This window comes from Eurytemora carolleeae, unplaced genomic scaffold (assembly GCF_000591075.1).
Source record: "Eurytemora carolleeae unplaced genomic scaffold, Eaff_2.0 scaffold224, whole genome shotgun sequence".
NCBI classification, from domain to species: Eukaryota; Metazoa; Arthropoda; class Copepoda; order Calanoida; family Temoridae; genus Eurytemora; species Eurytemora carolleeae.
Genome location: NW_019396123.1, coordinates 333,587 through 351,277, shown reverse-complemented (window position 1 = coordinate 351,277; position 17,691 = coordinate 333,587). Strand labels below are relative to the sequence as shown.

The 17,691-nt window shown below is 35.5% G+C and overlaps 2 protein-coding genes across 10 annotated transcripts in view; one reads left to right on the top strand and one right to left on the bottom strand.

Moving 5' to 3' along the window:
* The window catches only part of LOC111695636 (gametocyte-specific factor 1 homolog), a 10,944-nt gene extending 8,788 nt beyond the window's left edge, over window positions 1-2,156 (bottom strand). For both annotated transcript variants that reach the window (XM_023465023.1, XM_023465024.1), the window contains exons 1-4: window positions 2,054-2,156; window positions 1,921-1,952; window positions 776-789; window positions 303-364 (exon numbers count right to left, since the gene is read on the bottom strand). In XM_023465023.1, the coding sequence (XP_023320791.1) occupies window positions 303-364; window positions 776-789; window positions 1,921-1,952; window positions 2,054-2,107 (162 nt within the window). In that variant the 5' untranslated portion in view covers window positions 2,108-2,156. The remainder of the gene's footprint in view (window positions 1-302; window positions 365-775; window positions 790-1,920; window positions 1,953-2,053) is intronic.
* Window positions 2,157-2,955: 799 nt separating this feature from the next.
* On the top strand, window positions 2,956-15,947 carry LOC111695617 (regulatory-associated protein of mTOR). Of its 8 annotated transcripts, none has more exons than XR_002763912.1 (21): window positions 2,956-3,106; window positions 3,702-3,773; window positions 3,864-4,026; window positions 4,123-4,473; window positions 4,529-4,615; window positions 4,681-4,853; window positions 5,323-5,436; window positions 5,685-5,727; window positions 5,999-6,174; window positions 6,809-6,947; window positions 7,213-7,344; window positions 7,621-7,760; window positions 8,107-8,173; window positions 8,719-8,853; window positions 9,076-9,345; window positions 9,808-11,372; window positions 11,623-11,719; window positions 12,570-12,666; window positions 12,982-13,080; window positions 14,130-14,427; window positions 15,231-15,947. XR_002763912.1 is itself a non-coding variant. In XM_023464996.1 (21 exons), exons 2-21 carry the CDS (start codon window positions 3,715-3,717, stop codon window positions 14,225-14,227), a joined length of 4,005 nt encoding a protein of 1,334 aa, XP_023320764.1. In that variant the 5' UTR covers window positions 2,956-3,106; window positions 3,702-3,714; the 3' UTR covers window positions 14,228-14,751. The 8 variants fall into 8 exon arrangements, 2 of the variants coding, with proteins under 2 accessions (XP_023320764.1, XP_023320762.1); XR_002763910.1 differs by having other exon boundaries at window positions 14,920-15,947; XR_002763908.1 differs by having other exon boundaries at window positions 14,915-15,947.
* Window positions 15,948-17,691: the final 1,744 nt, after the last annotated feature.

The following is a 17,691-nucleotide window of genomic DNA, read 5'->3' as shown; positions in this document are numbered from 1 at the left end:
TTTGGATCCGGATCCCAAACATTTTGGCTTCCTGGAAATATTTTTTTATAGGATCCGCATAAAAAAGATTCTAGCACTGGCTGTTGTATAGTTAGAAAAAGGGGTATGACCACACATTCTAATAGACATTATGGAGTAATACTTTTTTAATAAAGGTGTAGTTTTGTTCAACTCCTTTTGTATTTAAATTTAAGATATGTACTCCTGAGAAAGATTTGCAAACTTGGCCCATTTCTAACATTCAGTGTTAGAAATGGGCAAAATGGAAGTAATGTCCCCTGCACTACATATCATACTTTTACCTCCATCTGCTCTTTCTTAAACAGATGAGTAGCATTGTACTCGCAAGTAGCGAGATGTCCGGCTAAAATACCGTTTTTATTCCTCCAATTATTACAGAAAGCCAACAGAGATAATTATAATATAATATTTTGCAAAATATGTAATAAAAATTGTTTTTACAGCCTGCAAGCATAAATGTTTGTAATGAATATGGATATTTAAAAAAATTAATTTGCATATCTATATTGTATAATAATGGAATGACAACATTTGCTGAGTAAATTTAAATTCTTAGGCCATTGACTAAGGTGAAGATCTAAGAATGAACGGAAAAAATAGATTTTGACAGCTAATGAAATATTGTGTGGAAGAGGCACCGATTGTAATTAATTTAAGATTACTTTTTCATAAATATGAAAGTGAAACTAAAATGATGATTTTTTAAGCATAGATCTGTAAAAAATGTTCAATTAATAAAAAAACGAGCATTTTCCTGGGAATGAACGACTGAAAAAGAAAAGTATTATTACATCTGATGTAAACAAGATTAGACAGCAAGAGTGAGATGGGGGGTAAGAACGATAAATAAATTTCATGGTCCTAAGTGCGATTAACTTTGTACATGACCTAGATTTTTAAGAATATTCAACAAAAATATTGAAAAATATTAAGTAAAAACCCGGAGAGAAAATATCAGAAGCGTATTCAGAGTGGTTCAGGTTTATTTTAGTGGCAACAACGGATGCTGACCCCCCNAAGCCCTGGACAAATTCTTGAATACACCCCTAAGAAAAAAAATTTATGTTTAAATACGAACTTAACATATCATTTCTAGGGTCCGTCCTAGTTTACAATTTTTGGACCCCCTCCCCCCTCGAATCAATTTTGTACAAGACCACTTATCCAACAATTTTGAACAAAATTAATATTTATTTATGGTTAGATTAAGACACTTTCCGGGCCGAGCGCTGCGGCTAGGACAGGCTAAGGAGCCGAGTGCTGCGGCCACATGACCAATAATATACATGTGATACATTTAATATCCATGTACAAAATTGATAGTAGGGGAGGGGTGAGGGGGCCGGGACGAGGGGGTTAAATAGGTCTGTCCTAGTGAACGATTTTTGGACCCCGCCCCCTCCTATCAATTTTGTACATGACCAAATTGGTATTTAATTAGTATTATTTAGGGTTAGGTTCAGACACTTTCTGGGCCGAGCGCTGCGGCTAGGGGGCCGGGTCTGTCCTGGTGAACGATTTTTGGACCCCCCTCCCTTCCTATCAATTTAGTACATGACCAAATTAGTATTTATTTAGTAATATTTAGGGTTAGGTTAGGTTAAAACACTTTCTGGGCCGAGCGCTGCGGCCACGGGTTAGGATAAGTTAAGACACTTTCTGTTAGATCCACGTACAAAATTGATGGGAAGGGGGGGCCTGGAGAGGGGGTCCAAAAATCGTTCTCTAGGCTTATACCAGGGGGCCGAGCGCTGCAGCCACGGGTTAGGATAAGTTAAGAAACTTCCTGTCAGACNCTCCTTTGTTTGGTAATTGTTCTCTTGGAAATTAATATGCTCTATACTTTAAGAGAAGAATGGGGGAAGGGGAAAAGGAGTAGATAATCTTTAAACTTATTACCTGCACTTCACAATGTGATATTGCAGCTTCGACTGGAAAAAAAATTTCATTGAAAACTTATTTATTATTTAATTATTATCTACAAAGAATAAAGAACGTAGAAAAATGAGCGGATGTTAATGTATGAACCTACCCTTCTGATAGTATGGGCAGGGTTGTAAGGACACGATTCCAGTTGTTCCTCCATTCTTAACTATATAAATCTAAATAAGATTAAGCATATGAATTTTTTTTAACAAAAATTGTCCACTCAACAAATAGACAAATAATTAAACAGTGACGAGGAGTAATTATTTCTTCTTATTATGATTTTAGGAGGGTGGGGGGGGGGTCTATTTGATGTATCATACTTAAAATAAAAAGAATTTATAAATGCGATGGCGTAAAAGATTTGCTTTTATGAGTATGTATGTGCTGAGAATGACATAAAGACCGAATCACGAAACATAGTATCAATTGTAATTCAATCGAAGATTTGCAGTTAAGTATGCAACTAAAGAAAGTCCGTCTATCTCGAGTCTCGAGTATCAACTACACGTTAAATTTTAGAGTGGTTTCAAGCTTGTACATATATTGGGTAAAACCGGTTTCTAAATCAAGAAAACCTGATTTTTTAACCATTACAAATTGACTTATTTATCTCTTTACACTTTATAAAGGTGTAATCCCAGGTGAATTGGGATTTCGTCATCAAATACCATCATCGTCTATTTAAATCATTAGTTCGAATATGTATTTTATGACTTTGAAAAGAGTTTACTTGCAAATAAAAAATAAAAAATGAAGACGATGTAAAAAAAATCAGACTAGAAACAATTCTCAGGAAGAATTCGACGCGGAATCCTAAATGAACTCCGTAGGTTCAAAGTACAAACACATTGCGAAGTTGAGACCGAAATTTTGTGCATATGATAATCTTTCTTTTTACTGATTAATGTTTCTGAGAACCTTAGGTTTTCAGATATTTCTGAAGTATAAAAATTTTGTGATGTCACGTGACTGTTAATTGATTGAAATAATCATTTTACATAATTTATGATTATTATGTTTCAGAATTTTTAGCAAGCTCTTCATGTAATAAACAACAAATTGTTTACTGTTGACTGAACATGTCCCGATGACAGTACCTACCTTAGTTCTACATTGAAGATTGAAGCTATGCACGACGTTGTTACAGCGTAGTTAGGTAATTTTTCGATGATGTTGCTTTAATTTTAGCTATGATGGTATATTCCCAGAGAACAATTTCTGATTAGTATTTATTCATTATTATTCAGGGTTAGGTTAGGTAAGACTCTTTCTGGGCTGAGCCCTGCGGCTAGGACAGGCTAGAGGGCCGAGCGCTGTAGCCATATGGTCAATTATATCCATGTCTAACATATAAGATCCATGTACAAAATTGTTAGGAAAGGGGGGGATGGTTCTAAAACTCGTTCTCAAAGAATTTACCAATATTCTTACAGCAAAGTTTTATCAAACGCGTACTCCTTTGTTTGGTGTATAAATATGGAACTTTTATAAAAGAGCTATTTTTGTCGTACGAATTGTTTTCACAAGTACATATGCTAGTCAATGACGCATGTTCTGACTGTCGATTTTCTAGTACTACCTAACCTAAATTTAAACTCCCTTTTTTTGTTTCGACATAATTTAATTAATTATAAATGATCCTTGTATTTACGTTGCAAATTTACTTCTGACGAACTAATCCTACAGTGACAAATGTTGCAGTACACTTTCAAATAATAATAATATAAAAGATAATAATCATATTTTCCTAGACAATTTATAATCATGCCGAGATCTCGCGATCCTAGTCCTAGAGGGATGATTCTTCCTTCTGCTCCTCTTCGGTAGGTTCTTAGTTTATCTTTGCTCCTCTTCGGTAGGTTCATGTCCCATTCTTCGTATTTTTAATTATGTGTTTATGTTAATCGTTTAAGGTCTGGTTGGTTGGGTGGACTGATGCCTGTGAAAGCTCTAGAGGATACAATGAATTCTCTGAGCCTGGGTGGAGCTGAGGTCGGAGAGGAGGTTGAGGAGTCCGAGGAGAAAACTGAGTTCTGGGATATTCCGCTTGCATTCAATTCTCCTCGTCATCTTCAGGTTTAGAAAGAAAGCTTCGAATAATTTAATATTATTACAACTAGTGAGGGCGCTTCAAGCTGAAGATCCAATTACTTCTATTTATTCTGTTTTCAGGTTATCTCTGGAGACGAAATGGAAATGCAGACCTGGAGAATGAAAGAACGAATGAAAACTGTATCTGTAGCTCTGGTTGTGTGTCTAAATGTAGGGGTTGATCCCCCGGATGTAATGAAAACCCAACCCTGCGCCAGGAAGGAGTGCTGGATAGATCCAATGTCATTGAACCCTCAGAAGGCGGTGGAGACGATAGGAACTAATCTCCAGCGGCAATATGAACGATGGCAACCTAAAGCTAGATATCGTCTAAGTCTTGATCCTACCTATGACGAGGTGAAGAGACTCACGAATAATCTTCGTCGATCTGCGAGAGACGAACGAGTTCTATTTCATTATAACGGCCACGGGGTAAGTAATTCTAATTCTAGACCTTAAACACATGATAATGAAATTACATATGTAGGTTCCTAAGCCGACAACTAACGGAGAAATCTGGGTTTTCAATCGTTCCTTCACTCAATATATTCCTCTTTCCATCTTTGAGCTTCAGGTATGTTTCTAAAAGAAAATAATATTGAACCAAGAAACATTTATTTGCAATAATTATCATTTTAGACTTGGATGGGAACACCTAGTATATATGTATATGACTGCAACAATGCTGGAATAATTGTTGAAAGTTTTAAAACCTTTGCCGAGCAGCACGAGCGGGAATATGCTGAACAGATGAGGAATATTAATTCCCAGGGAGGGAATAGTGCAGATATTCCCAATCCACCCTCACTCAGGTATTCATAGACATTCTTGGACAGAAAATTCCCAAACATTGGTTTCAATGCTTTTCCCTTCACTATGGGGAAAATTTTTAGAACAAAATTGTCTACTAGGAACTGTATTCTGCCAGCCCATTGCGCAGCTGACCAGCTTTTACCTTTATGACCAACCGAACTCTGTAACTTGGACCTGTATTCAGCTAGTTGCCTGCTAAGCTGACCAGCTCCTAATTAGACTAACCTAAAAAACAATATCTTGTAACTGTACTCAGCTAGCCGCCTGTTCAGCTGACCAGCTCCTACCTTTATGACTAACCCTACCAACTGTATCTAGGAACTTTATACAGCTAGCTGCTTGTTCGGCTGACCAGCTTTTACCTTTATGATTAACCTAGCCAACTGTATCTAGGAACCGTATTCAGCTAGCTGCCTGTGAAGCTGACCACCTCCTACCTATGTAACTAACCTTTTCAACTGTATTTAGGAACTGTATTCAGCTAGCTGCCTGCTCAGCTGACCAGCTACTACCTATGTCCCCTGACCTACCAGCTGATCTATTCACATCTTGCCTTACTACACCTATTAAAGTTGCACTTAGGAATGTAAAATAAAATTAGATAATTATTAATACATTTTTTTCATAAAAAAAATTTATATTCTCCTGTTAAAACAGGGTTGTTGTATATTTTCTTAAAAAATCATTCCCCCTTTCGATAACAATTTTCCCCCCAGAAAAACTTGCATTTTGATATCCATATTTTAATATTTTCCCCCTCCGGATGTTTAACAGTCATCCCTGTTACCCTTGTGTAAATACAAAATAATTTTATTTTACATTTTCTTCAGATGGTTCGTTATGAAGAATGAAAAAGGGCATTTAGGCCCAAAAGTAAGTATCATTTTCAAAATTTCCCCCCCCCCTCCTTTTTTCTTCGTTTTTGTCTAGTTTTTTTCAGATATGATATTGATAGAATTTATCATAATTGGGAATAATTAACGACCCCACGGCCATCAAATCCCTGTTTTTCTTCATATCGACGCTAAGGATCCGTTCCATCTTATTGCGGATAAAAAATGGATCCGAATCCAGCTCATTGAAGTTCTACTCATTTCTTTGACGAAGCAAAACTCCTAATGACTCTTGAAAATCAATTGTTTAGGTTAGTTTGGATGATCTGGAGAAGATCCCCGGACAGTTTGGGGATCGGAGAACTATGCTCGGAGAACTAAACTGGATTTTTACAGCTATAACTGATACAATAGCTTGGAATACTTTACCCAGAGAAACCTTTCAGAAACTATTCCGTCAAGATCTTCTAGTTGCCAGTCTTTTCAGGTTAAAACTTATCAAAGACTAGCTAAAGGGCCTGGCCTTGACCGTGGGGAAAAAATATGTTAGGACAAAAAATGAGAAGAAAAAATTCTATTTTTTTAGCCGATTACACCCCCTGGCCAACCCTGAGTGTCCACAAAAAAATTCAGCCCAATCGGTCCAGCCGTTTAGCCGGCTATACGCAACATATATACGAATGTCTTGTTTTATTATATAGATATAAGAAAGCAAGGAGCAGGGAGTAAAAGAACTAAGGACAGCCCTGGAACAATTGTTTTTGAACGAACAACATTCAGAAAACAATTATTTCTCCGGACCTCCTGAGTTGTCCTAATACGTAATCGTAAAATATCAACTATCCCTTTTCTCCTTATTTCTTCTCTCATTGGGATAGTTAAAACATTAAAGGATAGAAATTGAGTGCCATAAAAGTTGAAAAGAAATATTGAATTTTTTATTCAATTTTCAACAATTTCTAGTTGTGTGTTCTAGACGATTTCATTAAACAAATCCATATCAATACTAAACGCCTGGCTAATTATGGTATAGGACAGGTGATTTGTTTGCCTTTGGATGGAGGCAAGATCCTAAATTATTTTACATTAGTTCGTAAAAAATACAATTTTTTTTCCGCTAGGAATTTTCTGCTTTCTGAGAGGATAATGAGATCGTGTGATTGTACCCCTGTCTCCCAACCTCCTCTACCCTACACCTACCAGCATCCTATGTGGGAGGCCTGGGATCTAGCAGTAGATATGTGTCTCTCCCAGCTTCAGGTAAATAGTTTAGCAATCAGCATGGATTAACACTAGGTTTTTGGAGATTCATGTTATCTACACTTATTTACAGCTTTACGTTATCCCTGAAAAATCAAGAATTTCCCTTTATTAACTTCTATTGTATTATTCTTTTATTGGAACCTATTGTTATTCATGTTTATTTCTTGAGCATATGTTTTATCATTGATACATATCGTTGAAAAAAAACGGTTTTTTGTTAATTTAAAAATTGGTTTAAGTAAATAGAAATTTTTTTTTCCAGGGAATTCTCCTGCATGACAAACCTTACTCACCTAGCACATTCTTCGAGGAGCAGCTGACTGCATTCGAGGTTTGGTTAGCTCAAGGTTCCGAGGATAGAGCTCCCCCGGAGCAACTTCCAATCGTCCTTCAGGTTCCAGACTTTTCATTTTATGCCTTGGCACTTCTATGGGATTTTATTTATTTACCTTATTGTCCCAAGGAATTTCCCTCCAAAAAGATTATTTTTAAAGGGGTTGTTCTCATTTGTAAAATATAAAATAAACAAATTCTGAAATGCTATCAGAGGTTTTTTATTCTGAAGGTGGAACTCGATTTTAAGTGTTTCTTAAAATTATAACATTCTTAACATTCTCTCTGTTAAAAAAATATATATATTCAAATCAAACAATTAAACCTTTATAAACAGGTTTTGTTGTCACAAGCGCACAGACTCCGGGCCCTAGAATTGCTAGGAAGATTTTTGGATCTTGGTCCATGGGCAGTAAATCTTGTTCTCTCAGTAGGGATATATCCTTATGTTCTTAAACTACTCCAGGCAAATGCAAGGTTGGTTAAATAAACAAATTTTTTGAAAAAGAAAAGAACACTTCTTTCAAATGTTTTTAAATTATGATCGAGAATTTCGATTGTCGTCATTACGAAAAAATTTATTCTTTTTTCCATGAATAGATTTATGTTTAATTTGGAATATTTTCAGATGTTTTTACATACGATTGAAAGTTTCGATTGTCTATTTCGAATTATGTTATTCCTTATGCCATAAATTGATTTATGTTTTCAGAATTTTTTTAACATTTGATTACATATTTCTTCATTCGATTTGTGTTTTTGCAGAATACATGGATTCATGGATAGATAATGGATTTTTCGGAAATGAATTTTTTTTATCCAGAGAGTTGCGCCCTCTGCTTGTGTTTCTCTGGGCTAAAATACTTGCGGTGGACAGTTCCTGTCAGCAGGTAGAAAATAGAAATAATAATGTAAATTGTTAGAGGAAAATTAAATTTTATTACTTTCACTTTTATTGGTGTACCAATATATCTGTAGATATCTTTAGCAATTATCTTCGGAGGAAAACTCTTGATTTTAAAAATTAATTTGAAATAAAAAGTCTGTTCATGGCCCAGATCCATTTTTTCACAGAAATAATCCAGAACCCGGATTTGAATCAAAATTAAATCGATTCAAAGCGTACTTTCAACTGACCTTCCATGCAAAGATGACAATGCCCGATTTACAACGAAACCCTCAATTATAAATTAGATGTGTGAGTTTTTGTTTATTAAAATTTTTAACTTTTTATTTCCTTTTTTGGTTTTTCTGCAAACTTACTCATTTTATGCTTGTAAGAAATAATGGAGAAATTCACAGAAGTAAACACTTTTTAGTCAAATCAATGTCGTCATCTCTACATTTTGATTAGATTGGCATTGCTATCCTTAAAATAATGCTTACAGTCCCTATTATACCCGTTCTCATTTCCTAATTTGCACTTTGTTGTAAGGATTTGGTACGAGATCAATCCCATAGATATTTCCTGGCTGTTCTCCAGGATCCAGCAATGCTCACGGAGCATAAGACTTGGAGTGTTTTCGTTCTCTCCAGTATAGTGCAAGGATACAAACCGGGACAGGATGAGGTAATCTAAACTCTTCAAACATTCAGGGGTTTATATTTTCTTACAACTTTTCCTTTCTTCTAGAGCATCAAAAAAAAGGTAGCCCCCCCCCCCCCTGTAATTTTTGGTTAATTTCCCATTCGGACTTTCCAGCAACTTATTTTTATTGTATTTTTTAAAGTTCGAAAAGTACAGAATTAGGGGAAAACTTTGTACATAAACCATTATCAATTTTATTTTCAGGCGCTTGCTGGGAATCTGATAACATTATGCTTAAACGAGCTGGAGGAAAGTGATCCTGTACTCCGTCAGTGGTTAGCTATCTGCTTAGGACGGATCTGGGATGGACACGAGGATGCCCGGTGGCGAGGAGCTCGAGATAATGCTCCTGAACGTCTGTTCAACCTTCTCTCTGATCCAGTTCCTGAGGTTCGAGCAGCGGCTGTGTATGCTCTAGGAACGTTTCTGAACTCCTGTGGAAGTAGGACGGATCATGCTAACTCCTTAGATCAGGTAATTACTGCAAAACAAATATGTTTTTTTTAACAAATTGGGACATTTTTTCATAGTTTTACACTGCAAAACAAATATAAAATACAAATGAACTCCAAAAGTCTGATATTTGAATATTTCGGTAAAAATTAGTCTCAAGGCTAAGCTGGCATTGAGACTGTAGAAAGACTCGAGTCTTAAGATATATTATGAAAAGTTTTTCTTTAAGTTGAGTTGGAGAATGGATATTTTTTTTTAATCACTTCGTCAAAACTTTTGTTTGAATTTAAAGTTGAGACTAAGCTTTAAAGTTGCGGTGTACGCATCAGAAGCTAGGAGTTAGACTACATTAAATCAAAACCAATTCAATAATTTTTATTTTATAAGTATAATGTTTACTTTTAACATTTATGATTTGTGCAAATTTTTTTAGATAAAACTTTTTCAAAGCAAAACTTTTCTAAAAATTAGATAATTGTTTAGACGATTGGTTTGAGATTACTACAGACCTGTCTGGATGATGGATCTCCTCTTGTTCGACGTGAACTTGTTGTCGCCCTGCAGTGGCTGGTGTACTCCTTCCTACCCAACCTCGTTAACCTCTGCAAGACCCTACATGATGAGGATGAGGACAGGGTTAGGTTTTCAACTCCAACGCTAGTTGGTGCTCCAACCTCTCCTCGGAACGTTCTCAATAAATCAACCAAGACTGATATGACCCGGAAACCGAAAGGAAGTGTTTCTAGTTTAGCTCCTAGCTCTAGTTACAATGAGCTGAATGTTACTGGATATTCTGATGTTTCTGTTCAAGGAACTACTAGAAAACTTAAAAGAATAATGTCCACACAGGCTCAGTCAAGCTACAGCTCCTTAGCTACCCTCTCCATGTTCTCTGGTGTTACAAGTAAATTTAAACCTTTCTTTCTCAAGTTGTGGGGTGGATTGTTGCTATTGGAGAAGGATCCGGATCCTTTAGTTTCATCTCTCTCCCGGAATCTCTTAGATATAGTCTGGAAGAAGATGAATCAGAAAGAAAGATCAGCGGATATGTTCAGATCTCAAGGTTCTCATTTAGATATTCATAGTAGGTCAGCTCCCAGTAGTCCTGGTAGACCAACATTTCTTTTAGGAGAATCTCCTCCCACCAGCCTAAATACTACCCTACCTAATCTACTCCAAACCTCGGAGAACAACTCCCGTCCTGGTCAATCCTGGTTTCAAAGATCCTTGTTCTCGGCAATACACGAGGAAGGAATTACGTCAGAGGACGGAGAGAATGCTACGCTGTCTACACAGTTTATTGAATGGTCGGCTAAATACTTCTCAAACCAGCTCATGAGATTGAACAGTAACGATGATAAACAGTCCGACACATACTACTGCAAGGATTGGATGCAAACTAGGAACGATTTAATCTGTCAGCGAGTAGACCAGGAGCAGCGGAGTTTGCTCCAGGGTACCGGAAAACTGGACGAACAAATTGGTGGAATAAAGATCTTTCAGCCCCCGTCCGTCGTACTCATGCACCCATATGATAACGAGGTTGTGGTGGCTGGACGTGATTCTGTCTCCGTATACGAGTTTTCCCAGACACAGACCAGGAGTAATACGTTTTCAAATAAAAACCCGAAAATTTCTCAAATAACCGCGATGGAGTTCATGAATGGACATGTGGACGGATTGCTAGTTACGGGGTCGGACGATGGTGCTGTGAGAGTATACAGGGACTGGCAGAAGGACCAGCAGCTTGTATCTGCCTGGAACCTGCTACCGGAGCTAGTTCCTCAATCCGCTGCAGGAGATAGGATAAGTGTAGGACTCTGTTTAACCTGGGACTCATGTTCCCGTGTTCTAGCTGCTGCTGGAGATACTAAATATATAAGATTATGGGATTGTGATTCTGAGATGAAACTTGTAGATTTACCCTCGTCTGCAGATAGTTTTGTAACTAGTCTGAGTATGAATGAGAGTGCAAGATTACTGGCTGCAACATATTACGATGGTTCTATTAAACTTTATGATCCTAGGCTACATCCAGCTTCTTCTAGGTATACCATACAATTCTTAGGGTGGGGCTTAGTCGGCGAGGGGAAGTACTGATGAGTGAAGTCGACTGCGGGCCAGAACACCCCCAGCTATTCCCTTTAATTAATAAATGGTTGGTGGGGAAAGATATTTAAAATGATAGATAAAGATAAAAGTTATGTTTTGGATAAATAACACTTTTAACTAAATTGTAATTGTTATTGCTTTTAGGGAACTTTTTACATCTCTGGTTAACTTAGTTTTTTTTTGCAGGGTAATGATGTATCGCGAGCACGGGAAGTTCGTCCTCAACTGTCGGAGTCAGGAGAACTCGAGGCTTATATCAGGGTGTACAGACGGTATTATAAAGGTATGATATATATAATATATATATATATATATACTGTACAGCAGAACTTTAGACTTGTATCAGGGTGTACAGCCGGTATTACAGAGGTAAGATATATATATATACATATGATACAGCAGAACTCAAGACTCATATCAGGGTGTACATACGGTTTTATGAAGGTAGGATATATATATATATCTACTGTACAGCAGAATTCTAGGCTTATATCAGGGTGTACAGACGGTATTATAAAGGTAGGATATATATACTATACTGCAGAACTCTAGGCTTATATCAGGGTGTACAGACGGTATTATAAAGGTAGGATATATATACTATACTGCAGAACTCTAGGCTTATATCAGGGTGTACAGACGGTATTATAAAGGTAGGATATATTATTTGTGTCATTACCTAACTAATTAATAAATGAAGTGCTTAGAATCCATTTCATTAAATACAGATCCTGATCCTGATCCTGGATCTGCCTTAAAAAAATATATTGATCCGGATCTCGGTTCTGAACAGTAAACATTTCTTCAAGATTACTGATTTTTTTAACAAGTTTTAAAAATGAACTATTATGATACTAGGAAGTTTTTATACATTTCTCATTAATTACAATTGAGATTTGTGTCTTTTTTTCAGAGCAAAACATTTTTTAGCAGGCGTTTGTTGTTATTTTGCCTCTTGGATCCGGATCCGGATACAGGGAGCCAACATATTGCGGATCCGGATCATAAGCACTGCATAAATGTCCGACATCCGGCGAGTGTCTTGGATAGAATGGCTCGGCCCCGATGTTTCAGAATGATGGTTGACTGAATGTTTATTCATTTATGAATATGAATGTAAATTATTGTATTAGGTTTGGGATATGAGAAGACAGTCTAGTATTCTGACTATTAATACCGGACAGAATATTATAATCCTGGATATTCATGAGAACGCTCCTCTATTCGCAGGTAAATAATATTTAGTTTAGAGCTCTCACAATCACAATCAAGAACCAATCGTCTTGGATCTTTGAAATAGTTTATGGCATTTGTCAATCTAATTTCACAAATATGATTAATAAATTAAACGATAATCACAAAATAGCCCTGGTCCAGCCATTTCCAAAATGTGGTCTGCCTTTTTTGTGCAATGTGCGTTCTAAATTACAGAAGACGTGAATTATTTCATTAAAAATATGAAAATATTAAATGAAATCAACAAAAATTCTTTATATCTCTGGTAATGTTATGAGTATTATAAATATTATGATTTTTATAACTTAGTGTGGACGATGTCAAGCCAGCTGTCCGTGCATAACCTGAACAATGGGAAGCTACTGAACCAGATTAGATATCAGGACGGAATACTGGGACAACGATTCGGTCAGAGCTGAAAACTTTAGAATGGTGGATATCGGGATTAATGCTTAATCCACTCTTTTTCTTAATCTCGAGATTAAATATTTCTTGTTCTCCTCTCATTTTTAATCTCCAGATTAATTATCCGATCAGGATTAAGGATATACTATTCAAAAGTTTTCAGCTCGGATAATATTTATATATTTTTAAAACTCAAAAAAGATATTATTAACAATTTTGAAATTTTTGGTCGGTCATAAGTTAAAAACATGATTTTGCATTTTGTGAATAGAAAAATATTAGGTTAATCACATCTTTGTCGTATCTAAGCCACATTCTCATCTTTTTCTCATACAACCAACCTCTAAAAGAAAATAATGACTATGTGGATCGGCTTGCTTTTCTCCAATTTCAAAACCATATAAGGAATGAAAACTAACCAAAATTAAACCTCTCTTAAATGAATTGATTAAATACAATCAACCGTTGTTCTAAGATGTAATGATAACAATTTTATTATCGAATCCATTCTCTTGAACAATTTGTTTAATGAATTCTTTTAATGTTGGGTACAGATCATACAAAAATATTTTATTATAATTATTCTTGTTATCAGGTACTCCTCTTTCATTATTTCTTTTCTTTTTTTGTTTACTGTTCCTTCCAACCTGCCGCAGTGATGTGGATTTCGTTTTTGGTTCGTTTTTGAACTATATTTTCTTTTGCTGGCAAAATTTTGTGTAAGAAGAGCAGTTTTTTTCATAAATGCTTGTTCTTAATACTACGCCAAATTTTGACCCGGACAGAAAAAAAATACAAAAAAACTGAACAAAAACGTGGATAGTTTAATTTTTTTAGAACAAAAATATGGCAAAGTTTTTATAAAAGCAAACTTAAACAGAATACAGCTTTGAAATCTTGAAAATTTTATAAAAAGATTTTAAAAACTACCCGAAACGATGAACAACACTATGTTGGTTGTTGAAACTATAAGAAATTCTATGGAGTCTTCTTCGGCTTTTAACCGTCTATAAACTTTATCGAAACCGATGTTATAGACAAGTTGTTTTCAGGTTCGGTAAACTGTTTGCGGTTTCATCCTCATCTTCTTCGGCTGGCGGCAGGGTCCGGGGATTCCTACCTCAGCCTATACGGTTTAAGAAAATATTAAAGAAAATAAGAATGCGGAGTTCGTTCCTAAAAGTGAAGTCATTCATAAAAAAACGAGTTTTTTCCTCTTTTTCTAAAGGTTGAGTGAAGGACATGCTTTTCTGAACAACGATGAATGCTTCTAACTTGGACATATTTATTAATCTAATTATTATTTGCGGAATTTTATAGAGCTCTTAACACTTAAAAGGACTAGTAAACGTAATTTCAATTGACTCTTCATTTGTGGAGTGGCATGCCTGATTCACAACGGTACCCTGATAAGCTTTGCCTGATTGAAAACGTATGAGAAATCTATTATTTCCTCTTTGAAAGTTGATTATTTTCAATCGTGGTTTCTATTTTTAAGTGACTTAAGAAACAGTGGCTAAATTTTAAGCTAGAAAAAAACGTTTTTATCTTCTATAAGTATTATGTTTTACTAGTAGAAGTGCCCTGTGTTGCCTGCGGAAATTTTTTTTAATTTTGAAAAAAAAAATTAAACGTTGATAAAAAATGTCGATTTTTTTGTAGCCTTTGTTACCCCATGGTATCCATGAGTTTCCTCAAAAAAATCAGCCCATACTGCATATTACATACATATTACATACAAATATATGAGCGAAGAGCTTTATTTATAAAAAAAAATATTAGTTAAAAGTGTAAAGTACACCGTTGTGAATCTAGCACACTTATATTTAAATGAAAGATTAGTTAGATAAAGGTGTAAAGTACACCGTTGTGAATCTAGCACACTTATATTTAAATGCAAGTTTAGTTAGATAAAGGTGTAAAGTACACCGTTGTGAATCTAACACTTCTATTTAAATGAAAGATTAGTTAGATAAAGGTGTAAAGTACACCGTTGTGAATCTATCACACATCTACTTAAATGCAAGATTAGTTACATAAAGGTGTAAAGTACACCGTTGTGAATCTAACACTTCTATTTAAATGAAAGATTAGTTAGATAACGGTGTAAAGTGAACTGTTGTGAATCTAGCATACTTCTATCTGAATGAAAGGCCACTTTAAACTTCATCAAGAGTCCCCTCAAGGTTCCTATCATCTCATCTCATACATAATATGTAAATAAAAACAAATTTAAAAACAGTAACTAAAAATTTACAGATATCAATGATCAAGAAGAATAAAGGAGCAGTGAGCAGTGAGAAAAGTTAATGAATTTTAAAGAGCTTCTCACCTTGAAGCTCGTGTTTCCTATACAGTATGCATATTTTATTTATGTTTAAAGATAATTCATGTTTTATTTATTTTTGGTTTAACAATTCATTAAATTCCAAATACTTTAAGCCGGGGTTAAAAAAAAATTTATCTGATTTCTGTTACAAATGTAAATAATTTCACCAACCTGCCTTGAATCCACACAGTTAGTTAAAAAAAATGTTTTAAATATCCTCTACAGTGAGAACCAGAAAACAATGGAATTCTCATAGTTGTAATCTTGAATTGTCTCCGGGATTTTAATATTTACAACTAGAGGGTTGTCAGTTGCAACAATTGATTGTTATAGAAATATTGGCGACACTATTAAAGTAAAAAAGAACGAAGCTTTGGTTCTCACTGAACATTCTCATAATCGCGCTTCCACGCAAATAAAATCTTGAAAAAGACATGGTAATTACAAATCATCTTTTATAATCCTACTCAATTCGCGGATTTGTTGCTTTCTGATAAGGGATAAGTTATCCTTTGTGATGCTTTTAAAGGGCATTCCATTACTGTCAGCTTAAAAATAAACATTCTCACAAGCATTAAAACTAGATCCAATGGTCGTCAATCTGTTCAAACAAAATCGTTCACTAAAATGCACAAATTTTTACGTTTATTTTAAGCTTACAATTAAGTTTTTGTCCTTATTTATATGTACATACATGTAATATAATTAAATTATGTTTACGGGAGTAATTGTTTATCGTCTTTTCTGTTAAATCCGTTTTAAAATTGACTTTTATTTATATATATATATATATCTAGTCGAAATAAAGCGCTATTTTCATAGTTGTTATTTGTCCATCCGTCTTAAATTTGTTTTGTTACTTTGTGTATCAGGTCTAAACTGCTCATTCGTATTATTTGTTTTTTCCAACCCTCTCCCCTCTGTAGTTCCGTCCCCCCCCCCCCCCTTCATAGTTCCAATTTCATCCCTCTTTTCTCTATATTTCCATATCTCTCTTTATTGTTATTTCGCCCTCCCCTCTGTAGTTCCGTCCCTCCCCCCCTTCATAGTTCCTATTTCTTCCCTCTTTTCATTATAGTTCCATTTCTCTTACTTAAATTCTTTAATTCCATCCTCTCTCCTTTTTACTTATCTGTTCTCTTCACAGTTCCATCCCTCTCAAATTATTCTACTACAGTTGCATTCCTCTCCCCTGTAAAGTTACAATTCTCTCCCACTACAGTTTCAGTCCTCTCCCCTATGTATGTGTAGATCCATCCTTCACCCCTCTATTGTTCAATCTCTATCCTTCATAGTTCCATCCCTTTCTACTTAATTTACTACAGTTACATGACATCCTTCTCTGTATAATTCCATCCCTCTCTTATATTTAAGTTCCATCCTCTCTCCTTTATAGTTACGTTTCTCCCCCTTCATAGTTCAATCCCTCTCAACTAGCTATTTTAGTTACACCCCTCTCCTCTGTAAAGTATATCTCTCCCACTACAGTTCCTTTCCTCTATAGTAGATCCATCCTTCTTCCCTCTATTGTTGCATCCCTCTACTTAATCTACTACTGCAGTTACATCCTTCCCCTCTACAGTTGCTCCTGTTCCATACCTCTCCCTTATTCTTTAGTTCCATCCTTTCTTCTTTAGTTACATCTCTATTGAACTATTTTTTTGGTCATTTAGACTACTGTTCATTACCATTACCTATAGAACAAATGACCCTTAATAATAGTGCAAATGAACAAACAAATGAAACAATCGAAAAACATCAAAATAGATCAAACGAACAGAAAGATAGTTCAAATGAACCAAAAAATTGTTCAAATGAACATAAAATATGGGTAATGTATTATCTTTACCGCCGATTATGAGGGGTGGGGGGGGGGAACAGCTGATTTTGTCTTTTGCTGATCATTACAACATCATTGTACGAATTGTACACAGTACTTTCTGTCATTATCTCCCCATGGTTTACTTTTATCTCTTTAAATATCCCCGTTTTTCTCTCGATCAGGGGGGGGGGGCCAAGCCCCTCCCCCTCCTGGAAAGATAACAAAATTTAAGCCCATCCCTGGACAAATTCCTGAATACGCTCAGCTGCTCTCGATATCTCTAAATATCCCTGTTTCGACTTTTATCTCTTTAAATATCTGTTTCTATCTCAAAATATCCCCATTTCACTTTCTGAAACTGAAGAGTGAACGAGCATTAAAAAAATTAATTTGCTGTTTTTTTTCTGAAGCTAGAGTTAAAGTAGTACTAAAGGAGTGTATGTGTACCTTTAAAGTACCCAAG